Here is a 20,012-nt window from a genome sequence, read left to right as displayed (position 1 = left end):
AGAAAAAATGGAAAGAGATAATAAAGGTAATCAGAAGCTATTCTACAAAGTACTCAAAAATCTGAGAAAAGAAAAAGTAGATATAAATGCAAGTGCAATAAAAAACGAAGCTGGGGAGATACTGATCGAGGAGGAAGAGATAATGGAAAGATGGAAAGAATACTTCAAGAATCTACTAAACACAGAACAGAAAGCAGATAATCAAGATGATGAAATGGAAGAGGAAGAATGGAATGTAGAAAGAGAGGTAATAAATGAAGATATAACTAGAGAAGAGTTAGAAGAAGCTATAAGGAGTCTAAAGAACGGGAAAGCACCAGGAAGAGATAATATAACATCGGAAATGATCAAATATATGGGAAATAGTGGAAAACTAGTATTATTGGATATATATAGACAAGCATGGAGGGAAGAAACAACGCCTGAAGATTGGAGAATGGGCTTAATATTGCCAATACACAAGAAAGGTGATAACAAAGATTGTAACAATTATATATGTAAATATTCAAGTAAAATAACGGAAAAACTTTGCATTTTTCGAGGAAAACTTAAATAACCTTTTTTTAAGTATGCAGCTAGCCCTTTCAAAAAAAAATAACAAAAAGTTTCTAGTCTGAAAATTAAGCGACTTATGATCAAAAAAATATCGGTGCGTACTTTTCTCTATGAAAAAAATCAGTGAAAACAACCCCCTAACTACCCTCCTAACTAAAAATTGGTCTTCACCTTTTTGTAATTCCTTTTATGTTTGTATTATCAATACACTTAAGAAGTTTGACCTATTTAAAAGGCTTAATTTTAGAAAAACTGGAGTTTAAATAAAAATAAATTTTTTGGAATTTTCCATTTTTCATCTTTTACTTCAAAATATCTTCGAAAATACTGGAGATACAAAAAAATTGATAAACTACTAAATTGTAGCTTTTTTAATAACTAAAATTCCGTTGTACATAGATTTTCATTACAGGGAATAGTTAGCGAGATATAGCTGTTTAAAACCTCTATTTACGAGCAAACACCCCCTTATTCAAGCCCTTTAAACCCACCCTAATTAAAAACTAAGGGACCTTACGGAATTTAGTTTACACAGTCTTATAAGTCTTCAAAAATCCTACAAATTCATTTTTGAAAAAACTTTTTATCGCCAAAAATGAAGGAGCTATGTTTATAAAACGAATTTTTTTTTCGAAAAGTTCGGATAGTCCCCTTATGGATAATTTTCAATGTATGTATAATACCACAGAACCGGTTCGTATACTGGAAGATGACTAAAAAACTATTTGTATTTGTATTTGTACATATTTGTAAATTCGTTATTTTGTGTAAATAAATGTTTTTGTAATTCTTTAATTCTACTTTTTTTTCTGTATAGATCTATTAAAATATCTACTTATAAAAACTGTAATGTTATTAAGGGTGGTTTTTAAGGGTTTAAATATTATGATATTATATCCTAAAGTATAAAACAATCATTATTTAACCAATCAAAACCAAATTTTACCCATATTAAAGTTTACAATGTTTTTATACATTTTTGGCAATAAGGGGTAGTTTACACCCCTAAGAATAATCAACGCCTTTAAGCATGATATAGAATATGAAGTACAGGGTGAGATGATGCTAATCCCAAATTTTTATATTAATCGATGCAAGCCGAAATTATTCTTTTATGATAAGTAAATTTTTTATATATAGCTCTAACAAGGTTGGTTTTAAGGGTTGAAATATTATGATAGTATATTTTACAGCATAAAACAATCATTATGTAACTAATAAGAACCAAATGTTGACAATATTAAAGTTTAAAATGTTATTTTATATTTTTTTAAAGTTAGGGGTAGTTTTTACCCTTAAAAAAGCAAAAGCGTACAACGGCTCAATATAGAAAATGATATAGAGGGTCTAATGAGCCTAATCCCAAATTTTTGTACAAATCGATGCTGGACGAAAAAATTGCGAGGTTTTGCCATTTTTTCAGCTTTATTTCCTCGACTATTTATGAAACTCTCCGAAAATAAAAATGTGTCATGAGCATGAACCACACTCGTTTCATTGGTAGGCGGACTTTGAGATTTGTTTAGCAGTGTTTTAGTTTCATGAAACATGTTTTTCGTTTCATGTTTCATGTTTTTCGTTTCATGTTTCTTTGGTGTGCGGCTCGGCTAAGGTTTACTTAACACATTAACCGCCACACTATAATTTTTTGTTTGTGCCGTCAGGTTCCACGCGCAGAATCTCAATATTAATCTGAATTATATTTAACTCGCTGAGCGCCTAGGCTAAACAAGGCGCGAGTTAAATACAAATCGGGTGGCGTTCAATGTGCTTTAAAAACCGAATGGTTTTAATGTTAATTTTATTCTACAGTTTTAAAGCATAATTGAAATACTTAATATACCCATTCGGGGCTACTCGGCTGGTCACAAATTGGTCACGATTAATATGGTATGACGTATGACTAGACCCAAACCCAGACATCAAAAGTGAAAATTACCCTCCAACACCAAATTATTCTATATGGTCCACATAATGTTCAGAAAAAAGTCACACCATTCTAAGCGTCGGTTTGGGGGGGAGAGGGGGATAAATCGGTAAATTCTTAGTTTTTTAGGTTTTTCGTCAATATTTCTAAAACTATGCGGTTTAGCATGAACAACCTTCTATACAAAAATGTTCTACATTAAATTTGAAATGAAAAAGGTTGTATGCATAATCCTTCTAAAATGAACGGTTCCAAAGTTACGGAGGTAGTATAGTTTAATTGATCCAATAAAGGCCTAACCCAAATATCCAAAGTAAAAGTAAAAGTTTTCTTCAACACCAAATTTTTCTACATGGTCCATATACTGTTCAGTAAAAATTACACCATTTTGAGCGCCCGGTTTGAAGGGGAGATGGGGAGAAGACGGTAAATTAGTAGTTTTTTTACGTTTTTCGTCAATATTTCTAAAACTATGCTTTAGCGTAAACAATGTTCTATACAAAAATGTTTATATAAAACAAAAAAGGCCCTATACATAATTGTTATAAAATCAACGGTTCCAGAGTTACGGAGGCTGAAAAGTGGAGGTTTTCGATACTTTTTATATTTTTTGGGCAATTTATAATATTATTACTGATGAAAGAAATTTTCTTTTTACAGGATTGTGTTTTGTAAATAAAATTTGCTATTTCAGTGGCCGATGGTACGTAGTGATAAGCCGTTGAAGACACGTCAACCTCACCACCCAAAATCATCATCAATTGCCCAAAAAATATAAAAAGTATCGAAAACCTCCACTCGTAACTCTGGAACCGTTGATTTTATAACAATTAAATATAGAAGCTTTTTTGTATGATTTTGTATTTTGTATGTAGAACAAATTTTTGTTAGAGGAAAACTTTTACTTTGGATATTTGGGTTAGGCCTTTTTTTGGACCAATTATACGATACTACCTCCGTAACTTTGGAACCGTTCATTTTAGAAGGATTATGGATTGGGCCTTTTTTATTTCAAATTTAATGTAAAACATTTTTGTATGGAAGGTTGTTCATGCTTAACCGCATAGTTTTAGAAATATTGACGATAAACTTAAAAACTACGAATTTACCTATTTCTCCCCCCTCTGCTGCCCAAACCCGACGCTCAAAATGGTGTGACTTTTTTCTGAACATTATGTGCACTATATAGAACAATTTGGTGTTGGAGGATAACTTTCACTTTGGATGTCTGGGTTATGCCATCTTTTGGATCAATTGTATCATACTAGTTGCAAAAAACAACGAAGATAAATGAATCTGATGGAGGCTAACATCCGACGATGGATGGAATAACTAAAAATGATGATGATAAATTTAGGGTCCAACATTGGTGGTGATTGAAAAAACATATTTGTTTTTAAGATCTTTCATTTGTTTTTTTTTTCGTCTCAAGCTTACTTAAAATCTATACTTATAATTATATATTAGAAAGATCTTCTGTTGTTATCGTAGGGACTGTTGTGGTCGTAGGGGCTGGTGTAGTCGTAGGGGCTACGCAACTATTAACATTATTACATTGTTGAATCTCGTTCGTTAGCTGCTGGAGTGCTCCAATATCAATTGTCTGCTGGTTGACATGTGTTGTTTCATTTTTAACCTGGACATCGATGTTTTGAACAGTGACGACAATGCAATTGAGAATCTGGTCTTGACTGGAAAGCTCTTGTAGAGTTTGAAGTTGGATGTAACGAAGCATGGTAAGTGCACTTTCGAGTTCTTCCAAATTTTCGTTCTGGCCTTCGACCCTATTGTCCATGTATTCCATATGGGAGTCCAGCTGAATCATTTCATCGTTGGCCTCCTTCAATTCGACATTAGCTTCGACGAGTTGATTGTAGATTTGAGTGAGTTCGTCTCTGCATAAACATTGGTCTACGGCTGTACCTGGAATAAAGAATGAACTATATAAAAAGATAAAGTGAAAAATAAAATCAGAAGATACAATAGAGAGGTGTGTAGAAGAAATAGAATATGGTTTAGTAAAAATCTGAGTAATATTAAATGGAAAAATCTCAGACCAAACACGAGAATGGGCTGGATTTCGTGCAATATACCTATAAAGCAAACGCATTTTTGTCATAAAAGGCTTAAGATAAGATTGACGTTGTCCTCAACTTTATTCAAAATGTATATCCAGGAACCATTAAATAAACGTAGGATAAAATTAATAGGAATGAGAATAGGACTTGGTACATAACAGTATTAAGAAGTACATACATAACAAATCTTTCCTTCACAGACGATTAAGTGATTATGGCAAACGATAAAGAAGACATGGATTATATGATTCTAAAGTTAACACAAGAATACAAAAATTGGATACTCACCATCAGCATTAACAAAACGGAATATCTTAGAATAAAGGACGAAGAAGGAATCTAAAATGCCGGATAACAGATATAAAAAATGCGAAGAATTTAAATAAAGAATCATGTTTGATCAAAGTAAAATGACGAATTCAACGATTTTTTTAAAAGTATCTGTGCAAAATAATTGTTATTGTTTAAACAATTATTAAACAATTAGCGACAAAATCTGTGAGTAGAACTTTTTACTTTAATATGTATATACACTAACAAAAAAAAGTTTTAGAAAAATATAAGCTTTTTCGTTCTATATTGACTCCCCTATTATTATAGTATGGTATAGTTAGACCCAAACCCAGACATCCAAAGTGAAAATTATCCTCCAACACCAAATTGTTCTATATGGTCCACATAATGTTCAGAAAAAAGTCACACCATTTTGAGCGTCGGGTTTGGGGGGGAAGAGGGGGGAGAAATCTGCAAATTCGTAGTTTTTTATGTTTTTCGTCAATATTTCTAAAACTAAGCGGTTTAGCATGAACAAACCTCTACACAAAATTGTTCTACATTAAATTTGAAATAAAAAAGGCCCTATGCATAACCCTTCTAAAATGAACGGTTCCAAAGTTACGGAGGTAGTATAGTATAATTGGTCCAAAAAAAGGCCTAACCCAGACATCCAAAGTAAAAGTTTTCCTTCAACACCAAATTGTTCTATATGGTCCACATATTGTTAAGGAAAAAGTTACACCATTTTAAGGCGTCCGGTTTGGGGGGGAGATGGGGGAGAAGTCGGTAAATTAGTAGTTTTTTTAGGTTTTTCGTCAATATTTCTAAAACTATGCTTTAGCGTAAGGAATGTTCTATAGAAAAATTTTTTACATAAAATTTAAAACAAAAAAGGTTCTATACATAATTGTTATAGAATCAACGGTTCCAGAGTTACGGAGGGTGAAAAGTGGAGGTTTTCGATACTTTTTATATTTACCGATTTCTCCTCCCTCTCCCCCCCCCCCCAAACCCGACGCTCAAAATGCTGTGACTTTTTTCTGAACATTATGTGGACCATATAGAACAATTTGGTGTTGGAGGATAACTTTCACTTTGGATGTCTGGGTTTTTGGTATAGTTATATCATAAATATTGCCCAAAAAATATAAAAAGTATCGAAAACCTCGACTTTTCACCCTCCGTAACTCTGGAACCGTTGATTTATAACAATTATGTATAGAACATTTTTTTTTAAATTCAATGTAGAACATTTTTGTATATAACATTGTTTACGCTAAAGCATAGTTTTAGAAATATTGACGAAAAACTACTAATTTGCCGGCTTCTCTCCCATCTCCCTCCCAAACCGGACGCTCAAAATGGTGTAACTTTTTACTGAACAATATGTGGACCATATAGAACATTTTGGTGTTGGAGGAAAACTTTTACTTTGGATGTTTGGGTTAGGCCTTTTTTTTGGACATGAACATTATGTGGACCATATAGAACAATTTGGTGTTGGAGGATAACTTTCACTTTGGATGTCTGGGTTTTTGGTATAGTTATATCATAAATATTGCCCAAAAAATATAAAAAGTATCGAAAACCTCGACTTTTCACCCTCCGTAACTCTGAAACCGTTGATTTATAACAATTATGTATAGAACATTTTTTTTTAAATTCAATGTAGAACATTTTTGTATATAACATTATTTACGCTAAAGCATAGTTTTAGAAATATTGACGAAAAACGTAAAAAAACTACTAATTTGCCGGTTTCTCTCCCATCTCCCTCCCAAACCGGACGCTCAAAATGGTGTAACTTTTTACTGAACAATATGTGGACCATATAGAACATTTTGGTGTTGGAGGAAAACTTTTACTTTGGATGTTTGGGTTAGGCCTTTTTTTTGGACCAGTTATACTATACTACCTCCGTAACTTTGGAATCATTAATTTTAGAAAGATTATGCATAGGGCCTTTTTTATTTCAAATTTAATGTAGAACAATTTTTTATAGAAGGTCGTTCATGCTAAACCGCATAGTTTTAGAAATATTCGCGGCAAACTTAAAAAAACTACGAATTTACCGATTTCTCCCCCCTCTCCCCCCCCAAACCCGCCGCTCAAAATGGTGTGACTTTTTTCTGGACATTGTGTGGACCATATAGAACAATTTGGTGTTGAAGGATAACTTTCACTTTGGATGTCTGGGTTATGCCATCTTTTGGATCAACTATACTATACTATTAAAAAAGGTTCATTAAATAATTACAGTGATACTAATTGCATCATTTTTTCAAACCCCTTTCTTCGAAGAAGCATTAATAAATAGATATAAGTAAATTAATAGTTATTTATGATATAAGTGTTAAAAGTACACGTTTAAGGCACACATGTGAAAGTTAGCAGAATGAGCGAAGCGAGTTCTGCAATTCACATGAGTGCCTTAAAAATGTACTTTTTCTACAACCACTATTCAAAGTGCACTTTTCTGCACGGTTTTATGTTAGCAAACTTAATATTTTCTCACAGTATAAGATATTTGACATTAGTGTGCAGAAAAGTGACGTTTCTGTGCCGCAAAGTTCTTTTCTGCACAGTTGACTACCTCATTCTGAGTAACGTTATATTCTGTTTACATCCGTGGACTACCGCGGACAAATATATAACCTATAAGACAATTATTATATTTAACTATAGCATAGAAACTAAATTATGGATGTTACAACTGTTTTATTTTACAATTTTATTCTTATTAAACATTTTATAATTATCAAATAACCAATAAGGATTTAGCAACCTGTGCAAGAGACGTCGAATGAAGTAGGTTTTGTGTAAATCCGTGACTGCATAAATATAATGTCAATAATGTGTAATAATTGTTTAAATTTAAACAAATTAAGGCAGTGCATTAATTTTTTAACTGATTTCTGTGCAATTTATTTAGGTATAAGGAATTTAAATTGATTAGTAGGTATTAATTAAATACAGTTTAAAATTTATCACATAGGTACCTATTATAATTAATCGTCGTTTGGAAATTGTGATTTTTATATTTAGGAAAAACTGTGCTTGTAGAAAAAGTATAGTGTGAAACACGTGCAGAAAGGTAATTTCTCACTCGTTTGAATTGCGGCACTCGCTTGCGCTCGTACCGCAACTTTTCAAACTCGTGAGAAATTAGTACCTTTCTGCACTTGTTGCACAATATACTATTTTCTACGGCCGTGCCTAAACAGCCACTTTCCCGCACGCATTTGGTTTCCGAAAGTTGCACTTTCCCGCACTAGTGCGGGAAAGTAGAATACCTTGTAATATGGCATTATAATATATTATAATATATGCAATAAACTAATATTTAGATATTATTTACTAATTTATTTCAAATTTATCTTATTGTGTTCATGTTTTAATGAAATTAACGCGAAAATTCTTTGAGATAGATTTATTTTGACATAATATTCATAAATCAAATCAGTGGACAATCACAAGGATTTGAATATCGTCGTCATTGAAACCATTATCGTCGTCATAGTAACCAATTTTATTGAAAGTTTGATTTTGACAACCTTGTCAAACAACGTATGCATTTGTGTGTTTTCGCTGCAATTTTTAAAAAATTACATGGATTCATCGGACGAAGAGATCCCGGAAGCTGTCTTGATAGCCGCCGCGGAAACAAATTTAAATTTGTTGCCTACCAAATCCAAAGAGAGGCATCAAAAACAATTTGTCCATTTTGTGAACTGGTGCGAATCCATGAAAGTAAGGAGCTATAAAGAAGAAGTATTTTTGGCATACTTTTTAGAATTGAGCAAAGTGCTTAAATCAAACACACTTTGGTCACGCTATTCCATGATTAAAAGTTTAATGAAAATAAAGCACAATATTGATATAAGTAAGTTTTATAAACTAACAACTTTTTTGAAAAAACAAAATATTGGTTTTCGAACACAAAAAGCAAAAGTTTTTAGTAAAGAAGATATAGCCTTTATGTTAGACGCACCAAACGAGATATTATTATATCTTATGATAAAAGTAGTTACCATTTTTGGTTTATCTGGGGCTTGTAGAGCGGAACTTACGAAAATCACTCTCGACGATATTGAAGACAAAGGGAATCTAATAATCGTCAAAATTACAGACTCGAAAAACAACTCTGCGAGATCATTTGTTGTCTCAGAAGAAATAAACAATTAGTCCAGTCGGGTTAGACGAATAACAGGCCTAACCTTGCATTAGGAGCTGACCCAAATTTTATTTTTCTAATCTTTAGGGAGGGTCAATATTAGTATAAATTTAAAATCTCGACTGAATTCCACCGTTGCGTTAGCCGCCATCTTGATTTTAAACCGTTTTTGCTCAATATCTCCGCCATTTTCAATTTTTTGACAAAAAGTGTAGAAACTGAAATTGTTGAAAATATGATTTTATATAATTTCATTTATTATAATTTTTTCCGTGCGGTCGATATTTTCCGAGTTATGAGAGGAAAATAGTGACAGTTGGAGCATAATTATTGAATTATTGAATTATCTCGTTTATTACTAGTTTTACAACAAATATGTACCTGTACAAAAATGAAGAGAATTAAATTCTACACAATTTTGATCTCTTTCATTTTTTTGCTAAAATAAAAATTTAAGGTAGTACGTATGCGGTAATGGCGCGAGCGTAAGACCGGATTGATTTTATAGCAATTGTTTTTGTTCAATAGGTATCTACGCCATTTTCAACTAAAATTGTTCAAAATATAATTTCCTACAATTTCTTTTTAACATTTTTTTTCATGCGGTTGATATTTTCCGAGTTACATGGGAAAATAGTAAAAAGTGGTGGGGGGAGCATAATTATTGAATTGAATTTTGTATCCAAGCTGCCCCAAATTTTATAATTATATCCTTTCGGAGAGATCAATAGTAGTGTAAATTTAAAATTTCGACTGAATTCCGCGGTTGCATTAGCCGCCATATTGATTTTAAATGAGAACTGTTGTTGCTTAATATCTCCGCCATTTTCAACTTTTCGACATAAATGGTGGGAAAGAAAATTGTTGGAAATGCAATTTCCTACAATTTCTTTGGCACAATTTTTTTATACGATCAATATTCTCCGAGTTAAGGGGGAAAATAATGGAAGCGGAGGGGAAGCATAATTATTGAATTGTCTCATTTATTATTAACTTTACGACATAATTGTACATAATCAAAAATAAAGAGAATTATATTTTATACAATTTTTGAAACTTCCAATAAAACATCAACCAAACTAAGTATATAAAAGACATAAAAAGCCATTATATACATTAAGTTCACTTAATTTTATTAAATAGCGGGTTTTATTGGTTGAATTTGTCTGTCGATATTTTAAGTTTTATGTCAGCTAATATATCGTGATGTTCCAACAATTTTTTTTTTTAATTTTGGACCCTGTTGGGGGGAATTTTCCCATTTCCCCCCCTTGTAGACCCGACACTGGTTCTCTCGAAAAATTGTAGTAAATCGTAATTGCAACAATTCCAGTTCTTACACTTTTTGTCGAAAAGTTGAAAATGGCGGAGATATTGAACAAAAACAATTGCTACAAAATCAATCAGGTCTTACGCTCGCACTTTTACCACATACGTACTACCTTAAATATTGATTTTATCAAAAAAATGAACGGCATCAAAATTGTACAAAATTGAATTCTCTTCATTTTTGTATAGGTAAATATTTGTTGTAAAACTAATAATAAACGAGATAATTCAATAATTCAATAATTATGCTACAACTGTCACTATTTTCCCCTCATAACTCGGAAAATATCGACCGCACGAAAAAAAATTATAATAAATGAAATTATATAAAATTGTATTTTCAACAATTTCAGTTTCCATACTTTTTGTCAAAAAATTGAAAATGGCGGAGATATTGAGCAAAAACAGTTCTCGTTTAAAATCAAGATGGCGGCTAACGCAACAGTGGAATTCAGTCGAGATTTTAAATTTGTACTAATATTGACCCTCCCTAAAGATTAGAAAAATAAAATTTGGGGCAGATCCTAATGCAAGGTCAAATGTCATCCCGACTGGGCTAAATGAATGTTTTTGAAGCTATACAGAGAATACGTCAGTTTACGACCTTCAACCACAACTAATCGGCGTTTGTTTATAAAATACCAGAAAGGAAAATGTACAGTAAAGGAATTAATACATTTGGAAAAATCCCCTCCGAAATTGCAGCCTTTTTGCATCTACCCAATCCTGAACGTTACACAGGACACAGCTACAGACGCTCATCAGCAACCTTCCTAACCGATTCTGGAGAAACGATTACAAATATAAAACGTCTAGGAGGTTGTAAAACAACTTCTGTAGCAGAGGGTTACCTAGAAGACTCTGAAAAGCAAAAAAGAGATGTGTGTAACAAAATTTTAAGTATCGATTCTTTAGAACCATCTACATATACGTCGAGTGATCACAGCGAGCACAGGTTGAGGGAGCATACACAGTGCCAATTCAAGGATCAGCTTGCATCCGTTATAAATTTGCAGAATGCTGCGAATTGCTCATTTATCTTTAATATTACGAAGCAATAAATAGACGTTCTTCTTTTTCCACTAAATATTTTGTTGTATTTACTAGTAAATAAAAATTGATATAAGTAACTCTATTTGTTGTGACTTTTTCCAAACATAGGCCGTAGAAAAAATATTGTTCCTAACTCATGCGTAAAGTGTCTTTCCCACACTCGACTGCTTGCCCGAACTCCGCTATCGCGTCGTTCGGGTCAACGGCAGTCGCGTGCGGGAAAGTATCACTTTCCGCACTAGTTAGGAAAATAACTATTTTAACACGCATATCATACAATATCTTCTACAAACGTAATTACAGGACATTGGGTGGAATGCATAAAACGTTGTACCTGCTAATGCTTCAAGTATGTACTACATTTTTAAAGATTTTACTACAGTTACAAAGCGTTACTACACTTACAAATGATTTGTAAGTGTTTTACTACACTTACAAAGTATTTAATGCTTTACAAGTATAGTAAAATCTTTAAAAATATAGAACATACTTGAAGCATTAGCAGGTACTATGTTTTATGCATTCCACCCAATATCTACAAAAACTTTTACTTGAACTTGACTGACATTCCATTTTTATATTTTTTTGACATTACATCAAAATTGTCTATACGGTCAATACGAAAATTTAACACGCATATCATACAATATTTTTTCTACAAACGTAATTACAGGACAATATCTACGAAAACTTTTACTTGAACTTGACTGACATTCCATTTTTATATTTTTTTGACATTACATCAAAATTGCCTATACGGTCAATACGAACTGCAGTGCCTTAAAAATATTTTAAAGCACTAGTGCCTTAAAGTAGCATTTTTAACACGGTTGTAGAAAATAGTTATTTATGATATGTGTTAAAAGTACAATTTTAAGGCATGCATGTGAAAGCTTGCAGAATGAGCGAAGCGAATTCTGAAATTCACAGAGTGCCTTAAAAATGTAGTTTTAACACGTATATCATACAATATTTTTTCTACACACGTTATAAATTTATAAAATACAATATTTTTGTTAATTTCTGAAACCATGAAACCTATGACCCGTAAAAGGTAGAACTGGTTGTCTACACTCGAGGGGAATGTCTAAAAATTCTTAGCGAAAATATTATACCGCTACATAAACTTGTTTTTTCTACAAACGTGTTAAAATGCAATAATACAGTTTAAATTAAATTTTAAAAAACCTTTTAAACCACCTTTTTCAAATTGCCCAAGTTGTACTATTAATATTAATGTTAATAAATCTATATACATATATAAAAGAAAGTCGAGTTATGTTAGTTACACCATTTATAACTCGAGAACCGCTCAACAGATTTTTATGAAATTTTACACGTGTATTCTACTGGACTGGGAATAGGCATAACTCTGATTTCATGCCCGTACGTCATAAGGGGGCTTGCCCCCCCCCCCTGATATATTTTTTTAATTTTTTGACAAATGTTTTTTCTTAATTTTGTATGATGTAGAAGCAAAAGATACATACAATCCTAAATTTTCACTTTTTTATCTTCAACCGTTATTTTTTAATAGCCATTTAAATATTTTACATCTATATTAAAAGAAAGTCGAGTTATGTTAGTAGTATGGTATAGTTAGACCCAAACCCAGACATCCAAAGTGAAAGTTATCCTCCAACACCAAATTGTTCTATATGGTCCACATAATGTTCAGAAAAAAGTCACACCATTTTGAGCGTCGGGTTTGGGGGAGAGAGGGAGGAGAAATCTGCAAATTCGTAGTTTTTTAAGTTTTTCGTCAATATTTCTAAAACTAAGCGGTTTAGCATGAACAACCCTCTACACAAAATTGTTCTACATTAAATTTGAAATAAAAAAGGCCCTATGCATAACCCTTCTAAAATGAACGGTTCAAAAGTTACGGAGGTAGTATAGTATAATTGGTCCAAAAAAAGGCCTAACCCAGACATCCAAAGTAAAAGTTTTCCTTTAACACCAAATTGTTCTATATGGTCCACATATTGTTCAGTAAAAGATTACACCATTTTAAGCGTCCAGTTTGGGGGGAGATGGGGGAGAAGTCGGTAAATTAGTAGTTTTTTATGTTTTTCGTCAATATTTCTAAAAGTATGCTTTAGCGTAAGGAATGTTTTATAGAAAAATATTCTACATAAAATTTAAAACAAAAAAGTTTGTATACATAATTGTTATAAAATCAACGGTTCCAGAGATACGGAGGGTGAAATGTGGAGGTTTTCGATACTTTTTATATATACCGATTTCTCCCCCTCTCCCCCCCCCCCCAAACCCGACGCTCAAAATGGTGTGACTTTTTCTGAACATTATGTGGACCATATAGAACAATTTGGTGTTGGAGGATAACTTTCACTTTAGATGTCTGGGTTTTTGGTACAGTTATATCATAAATATTGCCCAAAAAATATAAAAAGTATCGAAAACCTCAACTTTTCACCCTCCGCAACTCTGGAACCGTTGATTTTATAACAATTATGTATCAAACATTTTTTGTTTTAAATTTCATGTAGAAGATTTTGGTATATAACATTGCTTACGATAAAGCATATTTTTAGAAATATTGACAAAAAACCTAAAAAAAACTACTAATTTACCGGCTTCTCTCCCGTCTCCCTCCCAAACCGGACGCTCAAAATGGTGTAACTTTTTACTGAACAATATGTGGACCATTTAGAACATTTTGGTGTTGGAGGAAAACTTTTACTTTGGATGTTTGGGTTAGGCCTTTTTTGGACCAGTTATACTATACTACCTCCGTAACTTTGGAACCATTCATTTTAGAAAGATTATGCAACGGGCCTTTTTTATTTCAAATTTAAAGTAGAATAATTTTGTATAGAGGGTTGTTCAAGCTAAACCGCATACTTTTAGAAATATTGGCGAAAAACTTAAAAAACTACGAATTTACCAATTTCTCCCCCTCTCCCCCCCCCCCCAAACCCGACGCTCAAAATGGTGTGACTTTTTCTGGACATTGTGTGGACCATATAGAACAATTTGGTGTTGAAAGATAACTTTCACTTTGGATGTCTGGGTTATGCCATCTTTTGGATCAACTATACTATAGTTGCACCATTTAGAACTCGAAAACGGCCCAACAGATTTTTATGAAATTTTACAGGTGTATTCTAACGGACAGGGAATAGGCATAACTCTGATTTCATGCCCGTACGTCATAAGGGGGCTTGCCCCCACTGATATTTTTTTTAATTTTTTGACAAACCGTTTTTTCTTAATTTTGTGTGATGTAGAAGCAAAAGATACATACAATCCTAAATTTTTACTTTTTTGTCTTCAGCCGTTATTTTTTAATAGCCATTTAAATATTTTACATCTATATAAATATATAAAAGAAAGTCGAGTTATGTTAGTTACACCATTTATAACTCGAGAACCGATCAACAGATTTTTATGAAATTTTACACGTGTATTCTACCGGACTGGGAATAGGCATAACTCTGATTTCATGCCCGTACGTCATAAGGGGGCTTGCCTCCCCTGATATATTTTTTTAATTTTTTGACAAACCGTTTTTTCTTAATTTTGTATGATGTAGAAGCAAAAGATACATACAATCCTAAATTTTCACTTTTTTATCTTCAACCGTTATTTTTTAATAGCCATTTAAATAATTTACATTTTTGTTGCCATACTCCTCCGAAACGAATTGACCGATTTTTGTGAAATTTGGCAGGTAGACTCCCTGCTAATTCCGAACAAAACGCTGCTATTTTTTCTTCTCTAGCGCAATCCGTTTCCGAAATAGCGAACCGTAAGCCGTAGAAAAATTCTGAGCACAGAAGAAGAACGAACGGGAAATTCCATAAAAGAAAAGTGCAAGAGATTAACTTTTGGACTCAAATTGGATAAAATATGATTTTTTTAATTTTACGCAATTTTCAAAAAATCTTGCTTTCGCCTGGGCCCAGTTTATTTATGTTTATTAGGTGACCTAACGAAAAATATCATGTACACTATTGAATGTATTAAATGATTGATAATATTTTTTGTTATTGTCATAATTAATTAATATTTAGAATTTTAAGCTTTAACTACCCGCGCATCAAAATATAACATAACTACACGCGTGGCGTACTTTATACGCCACAAGAAAATACACTTAAAAACAGCGGATTTGTTTATTTTTTTTGAAAAATTACACTTATTTGTTTGTTATAAACCTTACTCGGCGTCAGCGAATACTTGGAGTTCCTTCTCAGTAAGCAAATTGGGATATATAACTGGAATCTGATTCCATGATAAATAAAACTGCTAATAAAAATTTTTTTGAAATATTTTTTACCTGAGAAAAGGTATTGTTTATTAAGAAAAATATATTTTGTGCCATAATGACTAAAAAACATTTGAAATATGTACTTATATTACTAATTGTATTACTATACTTGTGGCGTATGTTATCCACCACCGGAAACAACAATAAATAATAAACTGTAAATTACGATCTTCCTAGAACGCCGATTATAACGAAACTAAATCCAATGTAAAGCACATTCCAGTGATAGGTTAGATAAATAAACAAAGACAAAAATTAAATTTTTAAATACATTTGTAATAGAATTCTTATATGTGGCGTACAAAATACACCAGCGCGTGTAGTTAAAGGTTAAGGTATGAATTAAAATAATAAAATGTATTTTACTTTAAAAACTAAACAGTTTTTCCATTCTCTTAGGCCAAAAATATTTAGCTACCTACTACATTCTCATATTTTGACGTTTATTTGTGTCAGTCGAAATAATTTGTCAATTTTGAGGTTAATGCCCCTTAATGCTAACAACCATATTGTCATCGAGAAAGCTCAGTTGCCTCAATTATCTCAATATAATACAATGTATGTATTTATGTATCTATCTAAATCTATATATTTTATGTACCCTATGTCCAGCTGAACGATTTACGTACTGTATACGTGGAATATCATATAATTTGTCATATTATGTATCTTTTTTATGTATTGTACCCTCGGAGATCGCTGGGAAAATTTACACTCAAAATAACAAAATCCAGTTTGGCAACACTGTGTAAATGTTGATAGTAACATATCCTTTTTAAGATAAACAGAACTGTAATTTAGTCCAGACAAACTAATATATTTTTTGCCAGCAAAAATGAGATTTTTCAACCAAATACTATTTCAAATATGATGTGCAAAATAATTTTTAATTGGGTTCTGCTAATAAGTTTTCTTTTTTGTCATTAAAGTAGAAAAAAATTTAAATTTCATTCATTAAATCGTTATCGTCCAGTTATCGTCTTAATTATTTAGCTTTTAATAACCGTCGACTAATTCTGAATGATTAATGAGTTGTTAAAACATTATATCTGTAGCGGCTTCTGGAATGCCTTAAAACTATCGAAATTCATTCGACCATACCTACAAATTTTGGATTATTGTGAAAAAATATTTGGACATATAATTTTCTTTTTTATTCGAGCAAATTGCATTTCGATCAATTTTCATGTGTAGCAATTCATTTTCGTTCGAGCAGTTGATTTTGAGTAATTGATTTTTAGCAATTGCGTTCTTTAACAAAGAACTGATCTAGAATCACAATTATGAGAGATTATCTAATTATGACACACTTAAGGTGCAACGAAGTTCACCGGGTCAGCTAGTGAAATATAAATATTTTGACGTTTCACAATTTGACAATTCACTTTTAACTGCAGTGCCTTAAAATTTTTAAAGCACTAGTGCTTTAAAGTAGCATTTTTAACGCTCCTATGGAGTGCTAAAAATTGAATTTTTAACACAGTTGGAGAAAAAATTATTTTTTTATAATTTTTTATGTTTGTTATATTTTTGTCTTTCTATCTTACCTTGTAAGTCGGATGCTGTAATGGCGACAATGCTTACCAACAAAACAAAGTATTTCATTTTACGTGAATGCGTGAGAGTTGCTGGAAATGAAATGTGCCTCTATCGAACTCTCCACGACATATTTATACCATTTCATTGTTTTTTAATTTGTTTTTTGTGTAATTGTTTTTTGTTTATAATAATAACGTATTTTTATTTAGTACTTTACGAAAAAACATACTGTACATGCAAAACATTGTGTCTTATGGGGATTAGTTGAGTCAATAAATTATTGTTTGATAAAGTTATATTTAACCTAAAAATACTTTGAATGTTATTCTAGATTTATTATTATTATTATTATTATTATTATTATTACATAGAAATAAGGGCTGGGGTCATGAAGACCCATAAGCCAATTTACAAGATAAATGAAATAGTACCTACATTACAAAAATTTATTTTCGCAAATAAACTATAGACTAATAGATTGTGCACAACACTGATCAGTTTACAAACAGATAACTGTCTAGTTGGTTTTTGAAAACATTTATGGATGGAGAATTTATAATTTCCGTTGGGAGACTGTTCCATATACTAAAAATGCGATTACACAGAAAATGTTGGCGCCTTATCGACGAAAAGGGTTCCTTCTTCACTTTCAAACTATGTCCACGTAGTCTTCTGTGATCATCTAAAATAAACAAGTGTTGCAAATCTCCATATCCATACTTTAAAATTCGGAAGGTGATAGTTAAGCCACCACGGAGTCGACGAGCTTCAAAAGTGCTAAAGAAAGTCTTTCTTGATAATCTGGCCTTCTTCGTTTGAAAGATAGTCTGGTGGCCTTCTTTTGGATATTTTCGATAGGGTTTACGTGAATTGTTTTTGACGAAAATAGATATTTGATAATGTGTTTCCTTTTCCTGTGTTAGATTTAGATATATTCTATAACACCATGGAATAGTTTTGAATTATCGGGAATTGCGGTCTGTAGCTTAGATTTAAACTGCATTTAATTCTGTTGAATTCGATATTTCGATGAGTATTTGTTTTTCACCTTCCTCAGGAACAAACAGAAGCGCCCTCCCACAGAACATCCTGGTTAAGGAAGCTTTTTTGTGCAGCTTTTTAACGCTGCTGCAGAAAGATAAAGATTGTCATGATGATTGCCAAAATTCGTTACGGATAGTCATGTCAAGAAGAAGAAGAATTAATTGTAGAGTTAATTATCGTTCCTCTAAATATGCATATTTTTCATCCGACGATGCTTACATCCAATGAACTAACAGAAGAATGGAAAGGGTATTTCAGGGACCTTCTAAACATCATACAGGGAGAACAGCACAAAGAACAGATCTATAACACAGCGGACATGCCCGTCGAAAATCCCCCTTTTGAAGAAACCCAAAAGGCGTTAAATAAGCTGAAAAATCACAAAGCGCCGGGTACGGACGAGATACCAGCAGAACTTCTGAAATATGGTGGAGACGCACTACATCGCCAAATTCACCACTTAACAACACAAATATGGTTAGAAGAAAAGATACCAGCAAGATGGAAGGAAAACATCATAGTGCCCATCTACAAAAAAGGGGACAACACAAAATTCACGAATTATAGAGGAATTTCACTCCTAAACACGGCATATAAAATCCTCTCAAACATCATTCATAGTAGGCTAACCCCCTATGCTGAAAATGTCCTAGGAGAATATTAAGCCGGTTTTAGGGCAAACAGATCCACAATAGATCAACTATCCACGCTGATACAGCTTCTAAAAAAGGGATGGGAGTATAACAGACCCATACACAATCTCTTCATAGACTTTCGACACGCATAATATGATAGCGTAGAAAGAAGCCAAATATGGAATGCCATGGCGGAGTTGTCAATACCAAAGAAACTCATTCGGATGACTAAAGTATGTATGGAGAGTGCAATATCAAAAGTACGTGTAAATAATAAACTGTCTGACAGCTGTGAAATCAAAAGTGGGCTCAAACATTGTGATGCGTTATCTCCACTACTTTTTAACCTTGTATTAGAGAAAGCCGTGAGGTCGGCCGATATAAGGACGGAACTGCTATCGGTTCAAGATCCCAAGTTATTATTAGCTTACGCAGATGACACTGATCTCGTTAGAGACTCCATCCTATCCACAAAAGCCATTTTCAACAAGGTGGAAGGAGCAACAAGCGAAGTAGGGCTGAGGATTAATGAAGAGAAGACGAAATATATGTGTATAAATAGAACGACACGAAGAGACAGGATAGGACAAAATGTGACGGTCAACCCCTTCAATTTCGAAAGAGTACAACGTTTTAAGTATCTAGGGACCGAATCACAGGTGACAACGATGTTACTGAAGAAATAAAAGACAGAATCCAATCAGCAAATCGCTGTCTATTCGCACTGGATAAGCTTATAAAATCAAAAAATCTTACAAGAACTTCCAAGATCAAAATTTATAAATCCATCGTCAGACCAGTACTAACATATGGATGCGAAACGTAGACCATGACCAAATCAAACGAAGAAAAGCTCAGACGTTTTGAACGAAAAATACTTTTCGGACCTCACCACTACATTAACACAAACCAGTATAGGAACAGAACCAACATCGAATTAAATGCACTTTACAGTGACACCGATATTGTCCAAGAAAATAAATCACAGCGACTGAGATGGGCAGGCCACGTGCACAGACTTCTTAACGAAAGACTTGTAAAACTGGTACGAGAGGAGATTTCGACAGGCAAAATACCACTTACACGTCCCAGAATGCGATGGAGAGAT

General features: G+C 32.7%; 2 protein-coding genes across 6 annotated transcripts in view; one reads left to right on the top strand and one right to left on the bottom strand.

Annotated features, from left to right (window-relative positions):
• Positions 1-20,012, top strand: part of LOC114327075 (uncharacterized) — a 681,522-nt gene that overhangs the window by 234,254 nt on the left and 427,256 nt on the right. The window lies entirely within an intron of this gene.
• Positions 3,431-20,012, bottom strand: part of LOC114327073 (uncharacterized) — a 31,423-nt gene continuing 14,841 nt past the window's right edge. The window contains exons 1-2 of one of the 4 annotated variants that reach the window (XM_028275583.2): positions 17,234-17,311; positions 3,852-4,405 (exon numbers count right to left, since the gene is read on the bottom strand). In XM_028275583.2, coding sequence (XP_028131384.1) covers positions 3,939-4,405; positions 17,234-17,291 — 525 coding nt within the window. In that variant the 5' untranslated portion in view covers positions 17,292-17,311 and the 3' untranslated portion in view covers positions 3,852-3,938. Of the gene's footprint in view, positions 4,406-17,233; positions 17,312-20,012 lie in introns of those variants that run through there. The other 3 variants (XM_028275582.2, XM_050654253.1, XM_050654252.1) reach the window with 3 other exon arrangements.

The sequence above is a fragment of the Diabrotica virgifera genome, chromosome 6 (genome assembly GCF_917563875.1).
Source record: "Diabrotica virgifera virgifera chromosome 6, PGI_DIABVI_V3a".
Taxonomy (NCBI): Eukaryota; Metazoa; Arthropoda; class Insecta; order Coleoptera; family Chrysomelidae; genus Diabrotica; species Diabrotica virgifera.
Note: the sequence above shows the minus strand (reverse complement) of the source record. Positions and strands in the feature narration are given on the sequence as shown.